This window comes from Carcharhinus amblyrhynchos, chromosome 6 (assembly GCF_965287045.1).
Source record: "Carcharhinus amblyrhynchos chromosome 6, sCarAmb.v2.hapA, whole genome shotgun sequence".
In the NCBI taxonomy this organism is placed as follows: domain Eukaryota; kingdom Metazoa; phylum Chordata; class Chondrichthyes; order Carcharhiniformes; family Carcharhinidae; genus Carcharhinus; species Carcharhinus amblyrhynchos.
Window position 1 is genome coordinate 36,083,139 of NC_137329.1, and position 23,681 is coordinate 36,106,819.

Here is a 23,681-nt window from a genome sequence, read left to right on the forward strand (position 1 = left end):
AAACTATTTGGTCAGTCTTGGGATGGAGGGTTGTGGTTATGAACTTGAAAATCCAGGCCTTGGACTTTAGTTCTAATTAATTAAAGTTTATTTATTAGTGTCACAAGTAGGCTTACATTATCACTGCAATGAAGTTACTGTGAAAATTCCCTAGTCGCCACACTCTGGCACCTGTTCGGGTACACTGAGGGAGAATTTAGCATGGCCGGTGTACTTAACCAGCACGTCTTTTGGACTGTTGGGAGGAACCTGGAGCGCCTGGAGGAAACCCATGCAGACTTGGAGAGAATGTGCAGATTCCACACAGATAGTGACCCAAGCTGGGATTCAAACCCAGGTCCCTGACACTGCGAGGTAGCAGTGCTAACCACTGTGCTACTGTGTGATGCACCCTTATAAGTATATCAGACATCTGCAAGGTGCATATGGTCCTCACAATAGATTAATGTGGTCAGAGTATTGCTGGCGTGGTGGCATTTATTGCCCATCCCTAATTACCCTTGAGAAGGTGGTGTGTGCCACTGCCTTAAACCAATGCCGTACTGTGTCCCAGGTTCACCCACAATCTCTTGTTTGTTCTTCGAAGTGAAGATGATCATGTGGTATTTGGTAGCATCCCAGTGGGCACGTAGGTGATTGCTAAGGCCAGTCTGCATCCAGAAGATTTTGTGAGAGGAAGAGTGTCCTTTTAGACTGATGCAGCATCTGTCAGTGGGGAAAAAAAACCCACTCAAAAAGCTGTTTAACGCTGCTACTGTGCAGCAGTTACATGTGTATGAACAGGTTGCTGTTGTCAGTACAGAAGGAGTCCTGTTTACCACACAACTGAATAATACTTGAAATTTCTGTGCCAGTGTGACGCCAGGTATGTTGATCGTATATCCTGGCAAATGTCTGATTGAATCAAATTGTATGTTCCTTCAGTAATAGGCAAAGTTCAGACTGTATCAACCTGTCTAAGCTTGCAGAAATGAAAACAAAATGTCTACTGTTACATGTGATTCTATGATTGGGCAGCACTTACTGAACAATCTTGATTGAACCAATTACTATCATAACAAGCAATTTAAGATAATTAAGTTCGTAATGTACTTCTTTATGCTTGCGAGAAGTGACATACATTCATCTGCAAATAAAAGGAAAATGTTCAAGCTTTGCACCTTTTTTGAATTTCCCGGAAGCTTGTTTCCCTGTTGCTTTCTCTATGGCAGTGCCTTGGCCAATCAGTCGACTTACCAACCAATCATCACCCTTTCCCCTATGTATAAATTGTTGTGATTATTTAAGATTCAGCATTGTTGTGTTTGTGCGGATGAGTGCAAGATGAAAAGCTTCAGCCACATCACCTCTTTTCAGCAACAGCTCTTGTTTTTCACCAAAATCCACAACCAAGGAATTTTTATTCTTATTTTACATAAAGGGAATATAACTACCAAGAAGTTGTTAATAAGGAAATTAGAAAATGCTACGGGAAAACGATGTGCAATAGGTTGCATGATTCAAAGAAATTGAGTAAGCATAAAAAATTACATTATGTAGGTTGCCCCTTGCTTTATTTGTTTCATAAAGTAACCCCATGTTTGTGAGTTGAATTATTTATCACTGGTTCCAAGCAATAAAAACAAATCTGTGACTGCTCTGCTAGTCTTTACAAAGATGTTGTGTTCTTGCTGGGAATAGGTGAAGCTTTTGAAACAAAAGTCTAAAAGATTTTTAAAAAGTTTGTACAACGACAGTTAAGCCAGAACAGTTTATTTTGATGCTATTGATGTTTTTCAGAGAGCATGAGATTGAAGTGGTGCTGTTGTAAGAAGATTTATTTTAAAAGCAATTGTAACATTGCGTTAGGCCGGTTATTAATAAACGGGATCAAAGTGTAAAACATCAATATGGAAATATAGTGGACGATTCTCCCAAAAAAATTCGAAGTATCGAATTTGCGTAAAGATTGGAGTAAATCACCCTGGCCTTTTCAGCAGGTGTTTCAAAATGGATCTCCCACACTCTGTGCACAGTTAAAAATCAGTGGGTAGAGGCTATTCCCTCTGAAGAGGCATAGTACTGAGCAGGCCACTGTGCATATGCTGATCTGGCAGCGCCTAGATTGGCAGATGCGCAGTAGCCCCACATTACTGGTCTGTTGATCATTGGCCAGCTCCATCACAGGCCAACCCTGCGACCTACGAAACCCTCACCCCCTGGGCATTGGTACTTTGCTCGTTGAACTGTGCCAGGAACCCAGGCTGGTGCTGCCAAGGTGGCATTGCCCAGGGACACTTCTCTTGGAGCCTGACCTTATGGAGATGCCTTGATTTCCCCTTCACTCTAGCAGGATCAGGCCGCCAGCTCCCCGTAGGTGGGGAGCTATACTAAAACCCGCTTGGGTTAACCACTCCTGGTGTTGAGGGGGGTGGGTGGAGAGAGGCTAGCGGGCCCTGAAATTTCAGTCCAGGGCCCGCTAATCATATTTAAAATACATGTAAATTAATATTAACATAATTTATGCAGCTCTGTGCTGGAAATCCGGCTGCTGGAGACACACGGAGGCTTTGGCACCCAGCAGGTAGCCTCCGCCAGAATCTCCCAACCCTCTGTGCTACAAAAGCAGCACAGCAGGGTGGGAGAACTACCCCCATAAACTTTGAAAGAAGAATTTCATTTAAACAGTATTATTCAATTTGGCATATTATTAAGGCCTCTTCTACTTGTGAGATTTGCAAATTATGTTTTTGATGATTTGAAGGAAGTCAAGTTGCTCTGTATACAGTACTATGTCTCTAAGTAACCTCACCCAGCAGATACCGTTCCCTTGAGGATGGACAGTTGTCTTGTCAGTGCTGCTGACCGCTAAGTGATATGCAGGAATACCTAGTATAACTTTTCATACATCTGTTTCTTTTTTCCTTACCCATGTCTCACCTCACCATCTGCCCCGATAGTCCCCTTGATGGCTTAGCTGAATTTATTTGCCATGTGGGGAATTAAAGCTGCTATTTTTTTGATATTATTAGATTGTTACTTTTAATATCCATTTCCTCTCTGTTCAATTTCACATTGTGGAAATGTTTCAGAGAGAAAGTGGAACATGATGATATGTGGCATGAGACACTGCAACATGAGCAGTTTTATTTTGCAATAGCAGATTTTTTAAACCACAATTGAAACCTAATAAACTGCAGATTTTGCAAACTGTTTTATCTTTATAATTTTTCAAAATATCGTTTTATTCCCACTAATTGATGTATTACTATCTCACGATAATTTTAACAGAAATGTACACTTTGTTTTTCGTTGACTACTTGTGTTGATGTGTTGTTTCTTGCTGGAAGTGGGTGACGCCCATTAACTCTAATCAAATGTCATTTTATTAGATATGTTATTGGCACAGATAAACAGAGAAACCCAAAGTATGGCTGAGTTCCAGGGAGTAGGTGATGGTCAGCATGTCACACTGTGCCTAACAGAAGCTGTAGCGGTAACAGGTAAATCACTACAATTATTGATCTTTATTCTGTTCCGGTTTGTATTTTGATCCATTATTTGAACATTTTTGAGGTTCACTCCAATGATTTGGAAGAATAGGTGGCAACTTCCATAAATAGCATGGAGTTTTCTTAAATAACTACTGTAGCAACAGCTTACAAAGTAAACAGAAATTACTGAATGAAGCCAGGTGATTTCTGTCCGTTTAATATTATTCACTTAATTTCACAATTTTTGGCTGTATGGTTGAAAGAGATGGCTGGGAATTTGCTTGGCCAACAGTGGTGACACCCACTGATCATCAAACTTTTGGAAACTCTCAAGGGAGGCCTGTGGAATCAGGTATCCTTTGGGCACTTAATTGGCTGTCATGGGGCTTTACCTGTGATGGAGGTCCCAACCTGCTGAGAGCTCCAGTCAAAGGCCTGCAGCTCTTCATGCTGCCCATACCAATGGGAACAGTGCCTGCTGGTGGTGCTGCACCAACCTGAGCTTCAGAATTGTGGAGAAACCCTAAGCCACAGGTATGTGAAGGTGGGGTGGGGGTCATGGGAGGGGAGGATGCAGTATCAGAAGCAAGAGTGGAAAGGATGTCTTTCCACAGCCATTGCCAGGTCCCTTGTTTGAGCACAGAGTTTTTCATAACAAGAGACCTTCTACACTCCCTTCTGGAAGGCCACTGGCAAACCCGATAGCTTTTCTTGAGCGACATTCCAAGGGTATGGAGACCAATGAGGCCTCTGTTTAATCCCTGAACCACCACTAAATTGCAATGGATTAATGTTAATAGATGTCAGTCGGTTTATTAATGAGACAAGCTGAAAACCCATTGCCAGTAGTTCTCTCTGACTTAACTAAGAAAGGTTTTCCCACCATCGGAAGACTGACACAGGGACACACTCAAATTACCTGGCTGCCATGATTCCTGATGGACTGCATAAAATCCAACCCAATGTTTGTGTCAGTCTTCTTGTTTTCTGTGGCATTATAGAGTCCTTTCAAGTGTAATGCGTGCAACATTTTCTCTTAAATTTGTTTCCAGTTGCCTGGGCAATTCTGTTAACACCACTGTGAGAACAGGTGAAAGGAAGAAAGGCAAAACACCATCATTTGTTGACATCTGTGTTTGATTCAACTATTGGTGAAGGAAGAGGGGGTGGTGAAGAAAAATTGGGGTCAATTTAAAGCACATGTCTTCATTAAAAGACATTGCCCTCATTTCTGACAATTCTTTGCTGTTCAAAGTCCTCAAATGTTCACAATCTCTCTTTGAAATTACATGTAATGACATGATTGAAAGTTCTGACAGTAGTAATCAGCAGATGCTTTAGTCAGTGTTTATGTAAATTATGCAGACATTGTCGCAGACAATTTTGTATAGCGTTGACGAATTCAGGTGTTCTCAGAACAGAAGAGAAAAACCCTACCATAACACAAAGTTAATTTATTTTTGAAATTTAAAAGGACACCACATTGATATAGCTTTGTGCTTCAAGGCATTTTGCTAAGACATGGTAAACTACGGATTTATGTATTGTAGATTGCCACATGGCAAATTCCTGACTTCAGCAAAGTATTCCAGGGAATATGTTGAGTTTCCCTTTGTGTTTGAAATTAGTAAGCACAACATCCTTATCACTACCCTTTCAGAATCCCTACAGTGCAGAAGAAGGCCATTCAGCCCATTGAGTCTGCACCAACCACAACCCCATTCAGGCCCTATTCCCATAACCCTATGTATTTACCCTGCTAATCCCCTGATGCTAGGGTCTATTATAGCATGGCCAATCACCCTAACCCACACACCTTTGGACTCCATGTTAAGAATGGCACTGACAACAATAGTGGAATGTTCTGTAGTGAAGATCAACCTAATGAGAAAAGAAGACTTTTTTTTATTGGGAGAGTATAGAATCACAAATGTTGTGGTAATGCATTGTAATCAAGGTGTTTGTAAGCATTGCTGATTAGTTTTTTCTAATAACCTTTTCTCAATGACTCTATTACTGTATGAGTGTGCATTTATGTGGATATATGTAGGGAGAAGATTGTTGAATTTCTGTACAAAATTGCTTTAATTAGTTTTTTTTAAAATTTAGATGGTGATCGACTAGAAAATATGGATGGTGTGAGTTTACAAGCTGTTACTCTTGCAGATGGGACGACAGCATATATTCAACACAATCCTAAAGGTGTAGACTTTCATGGTGAATTTCTAATTGTACAGCAATTCTGTTATTTAGTCCATGTGTATTTTGCCTAATTTAGCCTTTTGACATAATTTTGTTTACAACTCTAACTTTGTTTTAGCGTGATGGTAAACACAAGATTTTTAACATTCTAGGAACTAAATGTGTATCAGTCGTTTATATATTAAAAAGTGTTTCCCATTCCTTCATCACTGCTGCCCCAAAACCTCTCCCAACTGCCACTAATGCTTTTTGTCCACTTTTCAGTCTTCCTCTGTTGATGTACTGGATACAAATTCTACAGACACCTGCTGCCATTGAGTGCCTCTGATTGAGTTAGTCTACACACTGAATATAACAATAATTTAACAATAGTGAGCATTAAAATACACCTGAGATCTTCTCTCCCTTCACCAACTTTCCAGCAGAATCATTGATCATGAATAAGAAGCCTAATTGATTTTCTTTCATTCACCTTAGCCTCGGGATATTGTGGCCAATTTTAATAACCTATTGTTGCCCTGGCTGGTATCAGGTAAACACAGTAAAAAGTCTGACAACACCAGGTTTTAGTCCAACCGATTTATTTGATAGTAAACGCACAAGCTTTCGGGTTAGTCCCTTCGTCAGGTGAATGGAGAGTTCTGGCCTCAGACAGAGCATATAAAGCACAGACAGTTTACAGAAAACCTGGTGTTGTCAGACTTTTTACTGTGTTTACCCCAGTCCAACGCCGGCACATCCACATCATGGTATCAGGTAAAACAGACATGAGCAGGGTTAGTACCTGGAACCTTCCAGAATTGTATAGCTCAGCAATGCAAACACAGGTAGATTTACTTACTGGGTGCTTGAAAGAATCTGCACTTTCCAATATGATGAGATATATTTGATTTGTTTCAGATGGGAAGTTAGTTGATGGTCAAGTGATTCAACTAGAGGATGGTTCTGCAGCATATGTCCAACAAGTTTCAGTACCAAAATCAGGTAAGTAATGATCAACTGATGTCTGCAAGAAGTTAGGTAATTTATCCTAGTCTTGCTTTTTATCACGTTAACTTGACAGCAACTGCATGTAAATTTGATTGTGAACTGTGAACGTCATTTTCAAATAGTCAAAATCAAACTTGAAACACTCTCTCAGTTGTAAAGGTATAAATTATAATTCGCTCAAACTCAACATGACAAAACATAAAATATGATGCTAATACTATGCTGTGGTATAGTTTTTAAATAATAAACATAATATAGGTATAATAAATATAGATATAATATATCTATAAATAATAAATAGATGCAAATAGTCATTTGGTAGTACAGAACTTGAATATTGCTGAAAATGAAATGTTTTGTTGAAGCTTTCAGAACAAAGAACAAAAAAAATTACAGCACAGGAACAGGCTATGGTATTGCCCTGATGAACGAGCCAGTGAATGACCATAACATATTTTGTTAAGCTGAAGCAGGCGCAATATATATACACGTCCTGTCTCTCTGCAGAGGACAAGACCCTGTGTATTAATATATGTTGCTTCCAATATACATAAATGCACCACACCGTCTGTGTGACTGATAATCTTAAATTGGTTGTTGGCATATTTCTAGCACACTGAGGATTATTTTGCATCTGTTATCCAATCGCAGAATCATATCTAATGTTGGACACTGTTTTAGTTGTGGAGGCAGGGGCTATTGGCATTGGGGTGGGGGGTGGGGGGGGGGTGGAGGCAGGGGCTATTGGCATGGGGGGGGGGGGAGCGGTTGGCCTTGCAAGCCAATGATAGCTGGGGAGGTAGTCACATTGTACATGTGCAATGGCAGCCTTTGCTGGCTTTCTGGCAAGCTGTGCCCAGCTCCCCTGTCCCTGCTGGCAAGAAACAAAATTTGGTTGAATATTTTTAACAAAGTTAGGTAAGGTTTGATTTTTATCTCGCCCAAAAAAAAGCATGATTCTCTTGCATTTTCACACTCGTTTGGCATTTAGAATTTTTTTTTGGTAAGATGGCCCCCACCCAAAGCTTTTTTGATTCGACACAGACTGAGGCCAGGTTTGCCATCTCAGGTGCTTGCAAAATACCTTGGATGTACTGATGAATTGAAGTGCTTCCTGCAACATGACCAACATTGTCCCTTTGTCAGTGCTACCAAAGCTGATTCCCTAGTCATTCGTTTGCTATTTCTGTGACCTTGCTGTGTACAACCTGACTTCTGGATTTACCTCTTCGTAGCAGTGACTGTGCTTCTAAAATCATTCATTAACCGTAAAGTAGTTTGTGGTATCCTGGTGCTTGGGCTCCCATTCAGAAAACATGGATGCATTCTACCTAAACACACAGAACTTTAACTTTAAATTGTTGCAGTTAGGTTAGTTAAAATTAATCTCAAAAGGTAAATATAGAATTTAAATATTTTTTCCATTGATCTTCCATGGGAAAGGGGGGTTGCTGACAGAGCCAGCATTTGTTGCCTATCCCTACTTGCCCTTGAAAAGGTGGTAAACTGCTATAATCTTTCTGCGGTGGGATGGTCGAACTTGAGGTCCATTTAGGCCATTTCAGAGGACCTGCTATTAATCAGGAGTCACTGGTAGGCCAGACCAGGAAAGGATGGCAGACTCCGTACAAGTTATTAATAAACCAGATGGTGTTTTACAACATTGACTGTTTCATCGTCACTATTACTAAGACATGCTTTCGATTTCAGATGTTAGTAATTCAATTTAAATTTCACCTGGTGCCATGATGAGATATCCCCAAACGTTGGATTACTAATTCAATGATACTACTACTACATCATATCCTTCCTATTAATGATGTGAAATGGGTTTCTGTATATTTATGTAATTGAGAGCTGTTTTGTGACCTTTTTTTAAAATTTGGGTTCAGATAGTATTTGACAGTGGAAGACATCATGGTGGATAACAATGCTGTCCTCACCTGCATAACACACATGAAGCTTTATTGGATAGCTACCTCAAGCGGATGCACAGGTTGCGTTTTTTCTTCTCCGTAGTTTGGTTGCATTAACATATACAACAGTGACACATGAATGGCTTAGTTACAGCAAAAGTGATGCCTTTATCTGCTGAGTCCTTGTGGGACTGATTCGTTTATGTTGCAATATCCTAAAAGAACGGAAATGGAGTTATTCAAAAACACTTCTGCTGGCTCTTGTAGGAGACTGTTTGCGTTTTGAGGATGGACAGGCAGTTCAACTAGAGGATGGATCAACTGCATTTATCCATCATACACCAAAAGGTAAATTGTTAAACAAATTACAGTAAAGCTATTACGAGAAAAATATGATTATTCACTATTTTTCATGTCTTTATGATTAAGATGGCTATGATCCAAATGCAGTACAAGCAGTTCAGTTGGAAGATGGAACTACTGCCTATATTCACCATACAATACAAGTTCCACAATCTGATACCATCCTTACTGTTCAAGCCGATAGCACCTTGACAGGAATACACACGGGAGAAGCCACAGTAGATCCTGAGACCATCACTGCACTTGAGCAATATGCCACAAAAGTAAGTGTCTGTTTAAATGCCAACTTTGTAACATCACCTGATGCCTCAATCTGGCTTTCACTGACGCTGTTACATTGTTTTGTTGTTTTACTTCCTGCACCTAGTGGTGCACAAGGCATATGTCTACAAAGCCAGTTTTTCCTGGAACAAGGCACTAACCTGTCATCAGGGGCTTAGAGCTTGAGGAGCACCACCCTGCACCAAGCATAGCTGACTCCTGCTCTCTTTGCTTGCTGTTGGTATGTTGGAAGAATTTTGCAGGTTGATAGTCAATCTGTTGGCTGCATTACGCCTTGGCTATCAAGTCCTTGGGTGGGACTTTACCTCAGAGCTTCTGGCTTAGAGGCAGAGACACTACCTACTGCACCACTGAATCTCCTGGGTTGTTACATAATTCTTAATTTTTAATGTTAGATCTGGAGCAAATGCATTTGTGTTTACTTGAGTTCCCCCGATTTCCAGAGTAGAGTTTTGATTAGGTTGATTTACAGGGACAGAGTCATGTACTTAATGGGAGAAGCCAAGCTTGCAGGAAAGAAAGGGTTTCAGTTTCATTTTAAATACAAGCAGTTGCTGCCTGGGCTGCAGAAGAAAATAGTGTCTCTCTCTCTCTTTCTCTCCAGAGATGTTCTGAAAGCTCCAGGACTGGTAACCTAAGTCACAGCAAGTATGCCTGTGTTTTGCTAACTAATTTTAAAGGGGGGGGGGCGTGGGTTAAGTCTATAAGAAGAATATTATTTGAATTGGGAAACATAGTGATAGGTTAGCAGTTAAGATTAGTTTCTTGTCATGTTTAGATATTGTTCAGTTGTGAAAGGTTAAGCTAATTAATTCGTTATAGTTAAACCGTGTTGTTAAATAAAGTTTGTTTTGATAAAAGCTTCCTAGTTAGTAAAATCACACCTGCAGTGAAACATCTTATCCTCACCCTAATGCCAAAATAGAAGATTGTTCAGGTCTAGCCTGGCTGCACAATATACCCTGAGGTTTCTGATCTGGTACCTAACGGTCTTGTTGGGTACTGAAGGTGTAATATGGTCAGAAGCTTGGGTGTATGTCAGAAGTTGTGAGAAATAAATAAATTTGGCATAAATTGTATCAGGATTTAAACGTAATTCTTAGCATTTTACCCAAATGCACTTAATATTCTTTCTCTGTAGGTAACTGCTGATGGAAGTGAGAGTGTCAGCAGTACAGGACTAGTAAATGAGAGTGATCATGAGAAAAAAATGCAGGTAAGGCATTAGTTATTGTGCAGTAAACACTGGAGCAATAACATTGATTTTGTGAATTTTCATATTACCGCACTCTTTTTTTCATTAATATTGCCCCTCTCAACTCTTCTAGCGCTTGTCTAGCACATCAGACTCAAGGTCTGCATGATAGCTAACATAAAATATGAAATAGGAGGCCATTCGGCCCATCGAGCTTGCTCTGCCATTTGATAAGATCATGGCTAACCTGATTATAGCCTCAACAACACTTTCCTACTGACCCCCAATACCTTTTGACTCCCTTGCTCATCAGGAGTCCTAACTATCTCTGCCTTAAAAATATTCAATGGCCCTTCCTCCACCGATCTCTAAGGAAGAGCATCACAGACTTGCAACGCTCTTGAGGGAAAAAAATTCTCCTCATTTCTGCCTTATGTGGAAGACCCTTATTTTTAAACTGTGTTTCCTATTTCTAATCCCCTTTGCAAAGCGAAACATCGTTTCCATATCCATGGAAAGTCCCCTCAGACAGAAACCCCAGTTCTCTCACTGCCTCTCTATTAAAACAGAAACTGTTGACTCTCTGCCCATCTTACCATTTGAAACAGCAACCTCTGGCTGTCTTTCCAATTCACCATTTGGAACAAAAACTCCATGGTCTCTCTTTCTGTCTTTCACCATTAGAACAGAACTTTCTGTCCATCTCACCATTGAAAAGGAAACTTCCAGCTCTCTCTCACTTCACCATTTAAATTTAAACAAAGTCCCCTAGCTCTCTCTCCTCCTCACCATTTAAACTGAAACCCCAGCTCTCTCTTGGTTCCTTCATGTAAATAAGACTCTCCAAGCTAAGAGATAGCATATCCTGTTTAATTTTTTGATAACTGTGTAATTTTTTTTCAGAAGATCAATAGGAATAGGTTGCCGATGATATTTTGCAGTGTCCATAATTGTAGAAGGGATGCGAGAAAGCAAAAACATATTCATGTAACAGGCACAGTGTATTAATCTCAAGAGGATTGTATTAAGAATGAAAGGAACAAGCAGTAAACTTACAAAGGTTGATGTTGATGGGTTGATGTTGTAGAAAGACTGAATTACATAAAGAAACTTTTTAATAATGAGGGAAACTTTGAATTAAGTTTTAAAATTGCTCATTTGCTGCTGGTTTTTTGGGACTGGTTGATAATAAGAGCACTTTTGTGTGAGCTCAGCTTAGAAACTCGATCAGAACAATAAAAGTTGCAATGATATAATGTTTGGTATTTAATTCTGACATGAAAATGTGAAGTTAAGAAGGCAAAAATGCAATCTAATCACCGTCATAGGCAATGCTATTTGTGCTGTTTCAGTGCTGTGAGAGAGATCAATAATTCATTTGAGAAATTCAAGCAGAAAGATGGAAAAGGTAGGTGCAGATTTGAGGGGTGAGAGCACATGCAAGAACTCTGGAGGGGAAAGGGAAGATTATAAGAAGGTTGGAGATGAGGTGGAAGGATTGAGGGGTTGGAGTGGAGTTTTGAGAAGGGATTTTGGAAGATAAAGGGAGCCATTTACAATGTCAGCCAGCAAGGAAGTCAAGAAAAGAAGCTGAGTAGTCAGCAGTTTATGAATGAGGTCAGAAGAGCAGGAAATAGGTCTCATGGACAAGAGGAGTACAGAAAGGCTATGGGGGATATGGGAGAGAAATGAGAGAGAAAAAGAGATGGAGAGGCAAGTGTTCAAAGCTATTACATGGGACCCAGTGGAAGGTTTGGTTTTGGTTTCAAGAGCAGGGCAGTTGTGGCAGGGGGAGCTGCAGAATCAATTAAATGTAGGTTTTCAAAATAACAAAGAAGTCCATGATTCTTCTTGCACTTGTAGGTAAGTGTGAGAGTGATGAGAGAGAGATTTAACAAGACAGATGGTAGTGAAGATGAGAAGATAGGTTGATCTCTGCATAGTGGACATTTTTGGCAAAAGAGATTGAGGCCTATTTGTGCTTAGTATGCTCTGGTATGCTTGATATTGCTTGATATGGTGGCTGAACCAGCCAGTATTCCTTGGAACTGAGATGACAGACATGAAACCCAGACAAAGGAGACTGGCTGGGACAAGGACAAAGGATCGAAGGAGTGGTGAAGTAGAGTAGTGATTGATAAAGCATTATGGAAAATGGGAGGAAGAAAGTCTATAGACTGTTGGAATTTAGTGCATTTGTAGGTGGATAGGGGAGTGGGGGAGGTACCTTTTAGTTGGAAAGTGTATAAAGAACTGCTTGGTGAAGGCTTCGTCTACAATTCTGCAAACTGATGGGAGTAGAGAGGTCGCATAAGATCTCTCAGTGGATATGGTGGCTGTTAATATTGCATAAAAGTTTATATAGCAGTTAGGTATATGGACAACAGGGGAGGTGGTGGCGTATTGGACTAGAAATCCAGAGACACAAGGCTCTGGGGACCCAGGTTCAAATCCCATGTTAGATGGTGAAATTTGAATACAATAAAAATCTGGAATTAATGATCACCATGAAACTATTCTCAACTGTTGTAAAACAAAAAAAAACCCATCTGATTCACTAATATCCTTTTTAGGGAAGGAAATCTGCCACCCTTACTGCACTGGCCTACATGTGAGTCCAGGTTCACAGCAATGTGGTTGACACTGAATGCCCTTTGAAATGAGCAAAGCACTCAGTTAAAAGGCAATTAGGGATGGGCATTAAATGCTGACCCAGCCGGCAACACCACACCCAATTAATAAAAATAAGGGAAGTGGGCAAGAGGAGTTGAAATGATGATTAACACTGCTAGAGTGAGGAATCAATGTAGAGAGAGAAAAGAGGGAGGATATCCTAAGGAGAATCTCTGGGTGGGGTGGTAGAGAGCAAGATTTTAACACAGGTATTTGAATGGTACATGATATGTGGTTGAAGGAGAACAAAGTAAGCAGAGAATCCGTGATGCAATTTTGTATTTCTCTCCTTCTCCACCCCCATGGCAGTTTGGGTAGGGGATATTGCGACAGTATAGCAAGGGGCAAAATGTTGTTATTTATGAGGGACATTTAAGTCAAAGCCAGGATCCCAAAGCAGTAATCTATACTAAGTTTATAAATTGCAAATACCTTGTGGGTGAACAGACATTTTAAAGAGAAATGTAGAGAGGGGCAATGATTGTTGGTCTACTGATAAGAGTTCAAAGCACCAGTGGGAGGGTGGGGTCGGAATAGCATAGAAAGAAAACTAGCAAGATTAGCTGTCCCTCCTTTCTGCAGACATGCTGGTGAGAGAGGAGGTGGAGGAAGAATGGAACTTTTAGCAATTGCAAGAACTGTTCAGCCCTTCAGAAAGTAAGATGCACAAAAAAAACTGTAAGCTTATCCAATGGAGATTCAAACCCGGAACCATAACAGGAAGATTTTATTGGCTTTAGAAGGGGTATCAGAGGATTGGAGATCTGCAACTCTTGTTTCAAAAAAGGGTGTACGGTTAACTCCCCTAACCACAAGCCAGTTAATTTAATCTCAGTGGAGAAAGTTTGTAAATATTGTGATCATATACCAGATTCCCAAGTTGTTGCTGCAATCCAGTTAGGGACCAATAACGTTTTGTTTAAAGTAGACCAAGTTTGAGATCCAAGACGCTTGTTCAGGAAGGAAAGCCATGAGATTCTGTGGATTTTGAACAAAGAGAAAAAAGCTAAAAAATATCATAAAGATAGAACAATCTACAATATCTTCTACTACTCATAACATTCAGGATTGATCTGAGATGCATGTGAATTAACGAGCAACTATGGTCGAACACACTAGACTGCACAATGAACGACAGATGCAACCAAAACAGATTCCACGGATATCTCAGTGACCCACCCAGCTGTCGGTAACACCGAGTCAACAGTCTGCTCCAAATGGGTACCTTTGCACCAACAGTCTGCAGCACAAAGTCACCAACTTTCAGCTGTGTTATTCACTTAGAGCCTGCTCCTCACAGTCGTCTTCCTTCCTGTTTGGAGTTTGTTTCTCTATTTGTCTCTTTTTCTCTATGTTAATTGGGACCTATTTCTGTCCCCAGCCTCTGGCTTTTACCTGGGACTTCCTTTTGGGATCTCTCCTATCTCCTCTCCCTGTCCACTGTCCAGAACACTTGCTGGTCGTGGTGTCCTGCACCCATTCACTTGATCCAGGTTTTCACGCCTGTCTTTTTGGGCACAAATGCAAAGGACCCCAAAGAACATCAGATTTTCAGATATGTGCATGTGCAGCCCAGTCTATGCATTTGCAAAGATTCTGAGGTCCTCGGGAGTTGTTCCCAATCTCCTTGCTCAACCAAGGTAAGTTTGAGTTTCATAACAAAACTTGGAACCATGAGAATGTGATAATCTTTAAAAGTATGTATGCTGGTGGAATAGAGTAAACAGGTAGCAGGTGAGATGTCAATCCAGAGAAGTGCAATGTGATTGATTTGATAAGAAGAGCAAGGACAAGCAGTATAACATAAAATGAGTTCAATTCTGAAGTGGGGTTTTGGAGCGGAGAGACCGGCGGTATATGTTCACAAATCACTGAAGTTGCAGGACAGGTTGAGAAATTAATTAATAAAGCATACAGGATTCTGCGCTTTACAAATATAGACATTGGGTATAAAAGCAAGGAAATTGATAAACCTGTGTAAAACACTGGTTTGGCCATCTTTAGGGAAAAAGTTAAACCATTATAGAGAGTGCAGAAAAGATTCATGAAAAGGCTTCCAGGCATGAGGAACTTCGATTACGTAGGTAGATTGATAGGTTGTTGATCTCCTCCTTCTTCCTGAGCCTGCTAGACTGGCCAGGCAACAGTTCTTGGGTGTCTGAAAGCAGAAGAAGCTGGTTGGGGGTGAAGGAAATGAATAAATTGGAAATCAAGAGGACCCTGGTCACACCATCAGTTTGTATTGAGACTGAGGTGGATATTTGAAAAGGGGCATGAGACAGAAACATTGCATCATTTGTAACATTCTCAGTGATGGTCTGCGTAATAATTGGTCCATTGTGTGGCACACTATTTGTTTCGTAGGATTCATGAGATGCTGACCTCCCTCCCTCTGTTACTCAGCCTAAATACAGAGTGGCAGCAGGACACCCCATTTCCACTGATCACTCCCCAGAGGCCCTGTCCCCTGGACATTGGCGCTTTGGGCAATGCCGGGGGCCCAGGCTGACACTGCCAGGGTGGCAATGCCCAGCGCCCAATCCTCTGAGGGGCGTCAATTTCCCCCCCACCCCCACCCCCCACTGTGGGATTGGGCTGCGTACTTCCAGCTAATGGGGAGCTGTTGTAAACCCTGGTGGAGTGAAATACTGCTTGTTTGAGGGGGAGTGGGGGGTGCGGGGAGCTGCTGCTGTGGACTTCGGTCCTGGGCCTACTGATGCTATGCTAATTGTCATTAGCATAATTTATACAAGTCTGTGCTGATTTCTGTCTTAGAGCTGATGTCACCAGAAATCCAGTGGCTAGGGACCAGTGGCAGCAGTCTGGCAGAATTGCCCCTGTTGAGTTTGGATGATATGCTTGTCACAGCCGAGCATCTGGATGTGGCAGGTGGCTTACTGGTAACATTGGAAAGCAGTGATGTGAGATGGAGCACCTGGAGTTCTGGGAACTACTAAAGGCTGCTGATGAGTGAGTGATCAGGCTGTGATACATTGAGCAGCGTGAGAGCCTAATGGTATAGTGGGATGAGATCTACTGTGAAGATATATTCACTGACTTGGATCACCCTTGTGAAGACAGGGTAGTAAGAAAGAACAGACAGTAAAATAGTCATCAGCTATTGTTTGTGCGGAAAGCTGCAAGTCGTTTTTAAAGACTAATGAATATCTGCATATTTTCAGGAAGGTAAAGTAGAGAAGAGTAAGACAAAATGACTAAAAAGCAAAATATAGCAGGTGCTGGGAATCTCAGAAACAAAAGCAGAAAATGCTGCAACGACTTAGCAAATCTGGTAGCATCTGTGGAGAGAGAAACAGTGTGAGGAATGTTGCAACTTTTTTTTAAAATAAATCTTTTTCTTCAAAGTTGTGGTGTAACAAATGTTGGTAGAGTCTATTAATGTTCATGACTGATGCCAGGCAATTACCGTGAACAGAATGGGATGATAGGATGTATAGCTGGGAAATACAGCACAAAACAATAGTCATCAACCACATTGTCTGCATTGAAGGCCTTGGTTCAGTGCCACCTTGATTACAGTAAGTCACCATTTTAAGTTGTCTCATTCAGTGTCATTCTGCTTCAGTATCACGGATAAAATGGGGACACTGTGCAATTGGCATCAGGACAACTTTAGCATTGCATTGGGACATGCATGACCTGATCAGTGCTATTTTGAAGTGGTTTATCCCGCTTGTTAATTCTCTCCTGCTCCCTTCACACTGTGTGTCTCACTCGCTACTTCCCTCTGCAGCCACCACTCCTACTGCTTCCCTCCTGCTTGCCACTTCCTTCCCTGATCCTCTGACTTGTCATTCCCCTGACTGCCATACTTGCTTCCTCCCTCCTGCTGCCTCGTTCGTGGCAAGGGCTCGGGAGACAGAAGCAGGGAGTGGGAGAGAAAAGAGACAAGCAGGAGAGGCCAGTAAGTAGGAAGGGTCCAGCAGGAGAGGCAGTGAGAGTTGAGATAATAGAATTAGCATATTTCTATTTAATTTTTAAATCCATTAAATTTTAAATGTTAAAAGCAAATTACTGCAAATGCTGGAATCTGAAACCAAAAGAGAAAATGCTGGATAATCTCAGCAGGTCTGACAGCATCCATAAGTAGAGAAAAGAGCTGATGTTTCAAGTCCAGATGACCCTTTGTCAGAGCTTTGACAAAGAATCATCTGGACTCAAAAGGTCAGCTCTTTTCTCTCCTCAGCAATGCTGTCAGACCTGCTGAGATTTTTTGGTATTTTAAATGTTATTTCATTTATAAATATAATCATCTAAAAATGTGTGGTATTTCAACTTTCAGGTATAGTGTTTTCAAGTTAATTTCTGACTCGAAAGGTCCTACAGAACCAAATTACAGCTTTTACATTGGTTGTGATAGGAAAATCTGATTTGCTTAAAGTTGTTTCAGTTAAATTACACTTTGTAGAAATGCAACTATAACATTTAGTGAGAAATCACTGCTGTCCCGTTTTTGTTCCTTTGTGTGGTGAAATATAGAAGCCTCAAAACACCCTCAAGAGAGGTACTGGATTAACAACTAGTATGAAATCACAACAGGCTCTGGAACATTATACTTCAAAACAATTTGAATGAAGTATTTAAAATAAGGGCTGGACTAATCTGTGCACATTTGGGAAGATTATTTGAATGAGATAAGGGGGGGGGAATGAGGAAATATGCATAAAATCTACATAAATACAAAACTAGATTAGATATTGCCTAGATTATCCCAGAGGATTATTAAAGATTAGAATAGATTACCTGCATTTTCAGTGGCTTCAGACTTGCTGCAAAATTTCAAAAGGGAACTAAATAAGTTCCTGAAGGAGGTCGATGTGGCTGCCTTCAAAAACTATATGGCATGTTGCACAATTCATCTATGATTATGATTATCTACTGGAACTTGTTTTTGATATTTTTGTGGAGAGAATGACAGTGGAATTTCAGGGAATTATTTTCTTCGTGAATTGATCATGGGTTTAAAAAAAATATTTTTGATGCTCTCCAATTACCTGGCAGCTGGTAGGTGGGATTATTTGTTGCAATATGACTGAGTGAGACAGACATAACAGGCTAACTATTCTACTTCCTGCGCATCCTTTTTGTATGTTTGTAGTAAAAAGGAGGAGTTATAATAATACATACACTCTAATTCTAATTTGAAAGTATAACGTGCTTAGATTGAAGGTTTTTTTTGGATGGTTTGGGGATCATGATTTCCAAGAAGGACAAAGAACGTATGAAATACCTTTTGACAGGAGAAAGCAACTTGGGTAATGTGGTCACAAAGCACCAGGAACTGACAACTTTAATCGAGTTTTATCAATGTTAGAAATAAATGAAAAGGGGAAATTCTAGAATTGTTTAAAGTGATGCTGAACTAATAATACCTTCATTAATAATGTGTTGCTTAAATGTGTGAGGAATAGTATAAAGAAGTAAGAGGGATTTAGAGATTTATTGCTGTTTTCAAAGGTGATTAGTAAAACTTTGGCAGGATTTTGGCTTCATATTTAAAAGATGTAACCTAACAAATTATCTACCTCTATTGGGTTATGGAGTTTGAAGTTAATCAATTAAGGAGATTTTGTTGAATTGCAGTATTGTGAATTTTTTTGGTGTTCAGCCTTTTAATTTATTCCAACTTTGTTTCACTCAGGTAGCCAGACCAAGCCACAGAGTTTTTCACCACAGCTATTTTATTTGAGCTGCATAACAAGGAATCTAGAATGCTAGCTAGTGGCTAGCCAGAGCACATGGCACAGATTTACAAAAACAGATATACTTCCAGATTTGATTACAAATAATTAACAACTCCTATACCTTAATAGATATATATCTTGATCCACTCCCAACTGTTAATTACGGTTACATCATGCATAAGGTACAAATGTGAAAAATCAATCACAATTGTTGCATACCTGCTAAATTATAATATCCAATCAATGTGGAGATTTGAACATGTTAGCTGACCTAACCTATTATTGTTAAAAGTTATCCTTATTCCAACTTGTGTCTGGGTTTGCGGACATCTGTTATCTCTCTCATGTCCAAATGTCTGATTTGATGCATTTTCTCAGACTAAGCGTCTTAGTGATATAAACCATATTCTCATGTTTCCTCCCTTGTAACTAGGCCTTGACGCTTATCTGCGTCGGCTTTAACAAAACGTTTTTCCTCATAACTGCTAATGTGATTATTAATCCTTTCAACAGTATTGGTTGTAGGGAAGAGAAAGTATTTCCAATGCTTTTGTTTAATTTGACTCGAGAAAAGGCATTCAACTGGGTAAGACACTAATTTATGATTTAGCTGCTGGAGTAATTAAATCTGAAAAAGGACTTTTTTGGATATTGTGAGTCATCTGTCTCTTAGAGTATTGATAACATGAGCTGTCAAAACAAGTATAAATTAATTCACAGTGAGAAAAGGTTGGCCGTTGTCCCTGTTACTGAATGTAATTTGTTTGAAATCTTTGTGTGAGCCATTAGAGGAAAGAAGTAAAAGGAAAAATGAAGAGGTTGAAGTTGTGGCTTACGTGAACAATGTGGTGATTGTAGATAGAGGTAATTAATTATTCCTGCTGTGGTCCAGAGCAGTTCTCTTTCTGGAATGCCATTCTGTTCCAAAATAACTAAATGTTAGAGTGAGTTTTTGTTTCTAACAACTGGCTTTCAAAATCTAATGTAGAAAAATATTTTTCATTGAGATGAAAGGGGTTTAAAGTTTATGTTATGTAATTAAATGTTATGCAGAAACTAAAATTATGTTTTGAAATGAGGAACTTAACACTTATGGTTATGTAATTTACAAAGTTAATGGGCAGAATGGCCTTTTTTTGTCATAAAGTTTCTGTTTTTATGCATAAGCGAATGATAAATTATCAACTGCAGAATAGCACAAAATTCAGCAGTTAAGTTACTTATCATTGTTTGTTCTGTTTACCAAGATTGTTCTTCAGGGTCACGTAACTGCACGAGTGAGTGCCAAGGCTCAACAGCTGGGAGAAAAAGCTTTTCGCTGTGAATATGAAGGTTGTGGAAGACTGTACACAACTGCTCATCATCTCAAGGTATAGTTTGAGGTTACATTGGCTAACGTTAATCATTGCTGAAAGAAAAAGCTTGGAAAACATCTACAATTATTTAGATCAAAAGCAAAATACTGTGGATGCTAGAAATATGAAATACTCACTCGCCAGAATTCTACTGCTGTGCCCTTTACGGAGTCAGAGCAGGCTAGGAGCGGACAACAGGAATTTCCAATCACAATCGTGTGAGGCTGTAAAATCCTGTCCATTAGGTTAGGTGTCCATGGAGAGAAATGGAATTAATGTTTCAGAGCTGTCACCTTTCATCAGAACTTTGTTGTTATTACAGTTATTTTGTGCATTGTTAAGTTCTTGGAACATGCTGAAGTATTTTTCAACCAGTAAATTAATTTCCAAGTGTAGTTACTGCTGTAACGCTGACAAACATGGCAACCGTTTTGCCACAGCCATAGAGTCATAGAAGTTTACAGCATGGAAACAGGCTCTTTGGCCCAACTTGTCCATGCTGCCCTTTTTTTTTAAAATCCCTAAACAAATCCCAATTGCCCACATTTGGCCCATATCCCTATCTAAATGCTTTTTAAAAATGTACTCGCCTCTACTAAAACCTCCAGCAGCTTGTTCCAGACACTCAACACCCTCTGTTGGAAAAAATTGCCCCTCTGGACACTTTTGTATCTCTCCCCTCTCATCTTAAACCTATGCCCTCTAGTTTTAGACTCCCCTATCTTTGGGAAAAGATATTGACTATCTACTTTGTCTATGCTCCTCATTATTTTAGAAACCTCGATAAGGCCACCCCTCAGCCTCCTACGCTCCAAAGTCCCAGCCTCTCCTTATAACTCAATCCATCAAGTCCCGGTAGCATCCTTGTAAACCTTTTCTGCACTCTTTCTAGTTTAATAACATCCTTTCTATAATTGGGTGACCAGAATTGCACACAGTATTCCAAATGTGGCCTTACCAATGTCTTGTACAACTTCAACAAGACGTCCCAACTCCTGTATTCAATGTTCTGACCATTGAAACCAAGCATGCCAAATGCCTTCTTCACCACTCTGTCCACCTGTGACTCCACTTTCAAGGAGCTGTGAACATGTACCCCTAGATCTCCTTGTTCTGTAACTGTCCCCAACGCCCTACCATTAACTGAGAAAGTGCTGTCCTGGTTCAGTCTACCAAAATGCATTACCTCACATTTGTCCAAATTAAACTCCATCTGCCATTCATCAGCCCACTGAAATCAGCTCATCTGCAGATGAAAATAATTACAATATGTCCCCCTCCCATGCAAAAAATAAGTGCAGAAGTAATGATTACTGGAGGTGCTACAGTTTGCATGTCTAGAACTACTTGTTCAATTGTGTATGAAGCAGCGCGTGGCACTGTTCAAATTGGAGCTGGGGATTTTTCTTGTACCTGGGTGTGTGTCAGATTGCACAAGCCACAACTAAGTAAATAACTAGTCAGTCTGGTGTTTGCAGTTGAGGAAGGAACTGTTGGCCAGAAAAGTAGGCAAATTCCCAGCTCCAATTTGAACAGTGCCACACAGTACTTCATACACAATTGAGCAAGTAGTCCTAGACAAGTGTGAGGTGGTCCACTTTGGTAGGAAGAATGTTAGGAAGGACTGTTACTTACGGGGCGAAAAACTGCAGCAGGTGACGGTGCAGAGGGACCTCGGGGTCCTTGTGCATGAGTCGCAAAAACCCAGCTTGCAGGTGCAGCAGGTGGTCAGGAAGGCGAATGGGATGCTGGCCTTCATAGCGAGGGGGATTGAATGTAAAAGTAGGGAGGTCTTGCTGCAGCTGTATAGGGCATTGGTGAGGCCGCAGCTGGAGTACTGTGTGCAGTTTTGGGCGCCGCACCTGCGCAAAGATATTTTGGCCTTGGAGGGAGTGCAGAGGAGGTTTACTAGGCTGATACCGGAGTTGAGGGGGTTGAGCTATGAGGAGAGGCTGAATAAACTGGGCTTGTACTCGTTAGAGTTTAGAAGAATGAGGGGAGATCTCATTGAGACGTATAAGATGTTGAATGGGATGGATAGGATACAGGTGGAGAGACTCTTCCCGCTCAAAAAAGACAGTAGGACTAGGGGGCACAGCCTCAAGATAAAAGGGGGGCGCTTTAGAACGGAGTTGAGGAGGAACTTCTTCACTCAAAGGGTGGTGAATCTCTGGAATTCTCTGCCCGTTGAAGTGGTGGAGGCTACCTCGCTAAATATTTTTAAGACGCGGGTTGATGGGTTTTTGATAAGAGAGGGGATTAAGGGTTATGGGGAGAGGGCGGGAAAGTGGAACTGAGCAGCGACAGATCAGCCATGATCTTATTGAATGGCGGGGCAGGCTCGAAGGGCTAGATGGCCTACTCCTGCTCCTATTTCTTATGTTCTTATGTACAGCACCTCCAAATGCAGTACGTCATTACTTCTGCACTTATTTTTTGCATGGGGGGCATATTTTAATTATTTTCACCTGCTGATGAGCCGATTTCAGAAATAAAAATGAATTTTGAGGAAAACATTGAGTCTGAAGAAAAGAACAACTTTGAGCAAAACAAAGCAATGTCAAAGCAATAAGTTGATATTTAAATAAAAACAGTAATGAATGAAAATGATCATTAGGCTGTAAGAGGGTGAATGTGCGTACCTGGATGTGTGTGCCTAGCTCACTGCGAGAATGTGTGCTGGTGACTGAGAATCCTGTGACTGGGAGTGAGCCAGGCACTCGTACATATACGCACACAGACCCTCTCCCCACACTCCCTTACACCCTCTCTCCCTCTGTCCTCCATACACACAACCTCTCTCCCTTCCTCCCGTACACATTCATACCCCCTCTTTCTCACACACTCTGACATACACTCTCATACACTCAGGCACTCTCTCTCACTCACACACACACTCTCTCTCTCTCTCTCTCTCACACACGCACTGGCACTTTTTTGCGCTCTCTTACATGCCCCATCTTTTTTGCGTGCATGCACACTCTATCTCACTCTCTCACAAACAAACCCCCTGTTGCTATCTCACATACGCACCTGTGCTCACGCCCTTGGGCCCTGTCACGCAAATGCCTGCTCTCTCACCTTTGCACCCTCCCATCCTCCCATCCACCCTCTCGTGCCCCACTGTCCTCCACCTTCTCCCTCTCACAGCTTTGATGGGGAAACAACTCGAAGTCGAGACCCAAAAAGAGGGAGAATGACAAGAGTATCACGTGCTGCTCATTTTAGTGTATTATAGAACCATTTCTTCCTCCAGAAGAGAAGAGGATCAATTCTTTTAAACTTTTGTTTTCTTTCCCCATTTCATCATTCTTTTTGTTCTCCATTGCTCATCTTTTCTGGACGTATTAACTTGGCTGCAGTGCAGTCCATGACACTAAATGTTTGTGATTCCCCTTGTACGTCAGTTAGCAGTTCCTTTTGTGAATTATGTAAATGTCTGATTCCTCTAGTACCTCAATCAGTTAACAGTTCCTTATGTGTGAGTCTTGATGGTTTAAAAATCATGCAACTTCCACATCTGCACT

At 40.8% G+C, this 23,681-nt stretch overlaps 1 protein-coding gene and 1 long non-coding RNA gene across 5 annotated transcripts in view; one reads left to right on the plus strand and one right to left on the minus strand.

Moving 5' to 3' along the window:
- The window catches only part of LOC145343823 (zinc finger protein 143-like), a 75,898-nt gene that overhangs the window by 14,700 nt on the left and 37,517 nt on the right, over positions 1-23,681 (plus strand). For 3 of the 4 annotated variants that reach the window (XR_013886803.1, XR_013886804.1, XM_080190215.1), the window contains exons 2-8: positions 3,372-3,482; positions 5,583-5,690; positions 6,576-6,659; positions 8,849-8,929; positions 9,011-9,207; positions 10,368-10,442; positions 20,047-20,169. Coding sequence is in view for 2 of the 4 variants with exons in the window: in XM_080190215.1 (XP_080046341.1) it covers positions 3,372-3,482; positions 5,583-5,690; positions 6,576-6,659; positions 8,849-8,929; positions 9,011-9,207; positions 10,368-10,442; positions 20,047-20,169 (779 nt within the window). In the remaining 2 variants the exon portion in view is untranslated. The remainder of the gene's footprint in view (positions 1-3,371; positions 3,483-5,582; positions 5,691-6,575; positions 6,660-8,848; positions 8,930-9,010; positions 9,208-10,367; positions 10,443-20,046; positions 20,170-23,681) is intronic. The other variant, XM_080190216.1, reaches the window with a different exon arrangement.
- The window catches only part of LOC145343825 (uncharacterized), a 78,159-nt gene that overhangs the window by 11,528 nt on the left and 42,950 nt on the right, over positions 1-23,681 (minus strand). The window lies entirely within an intron of this gene.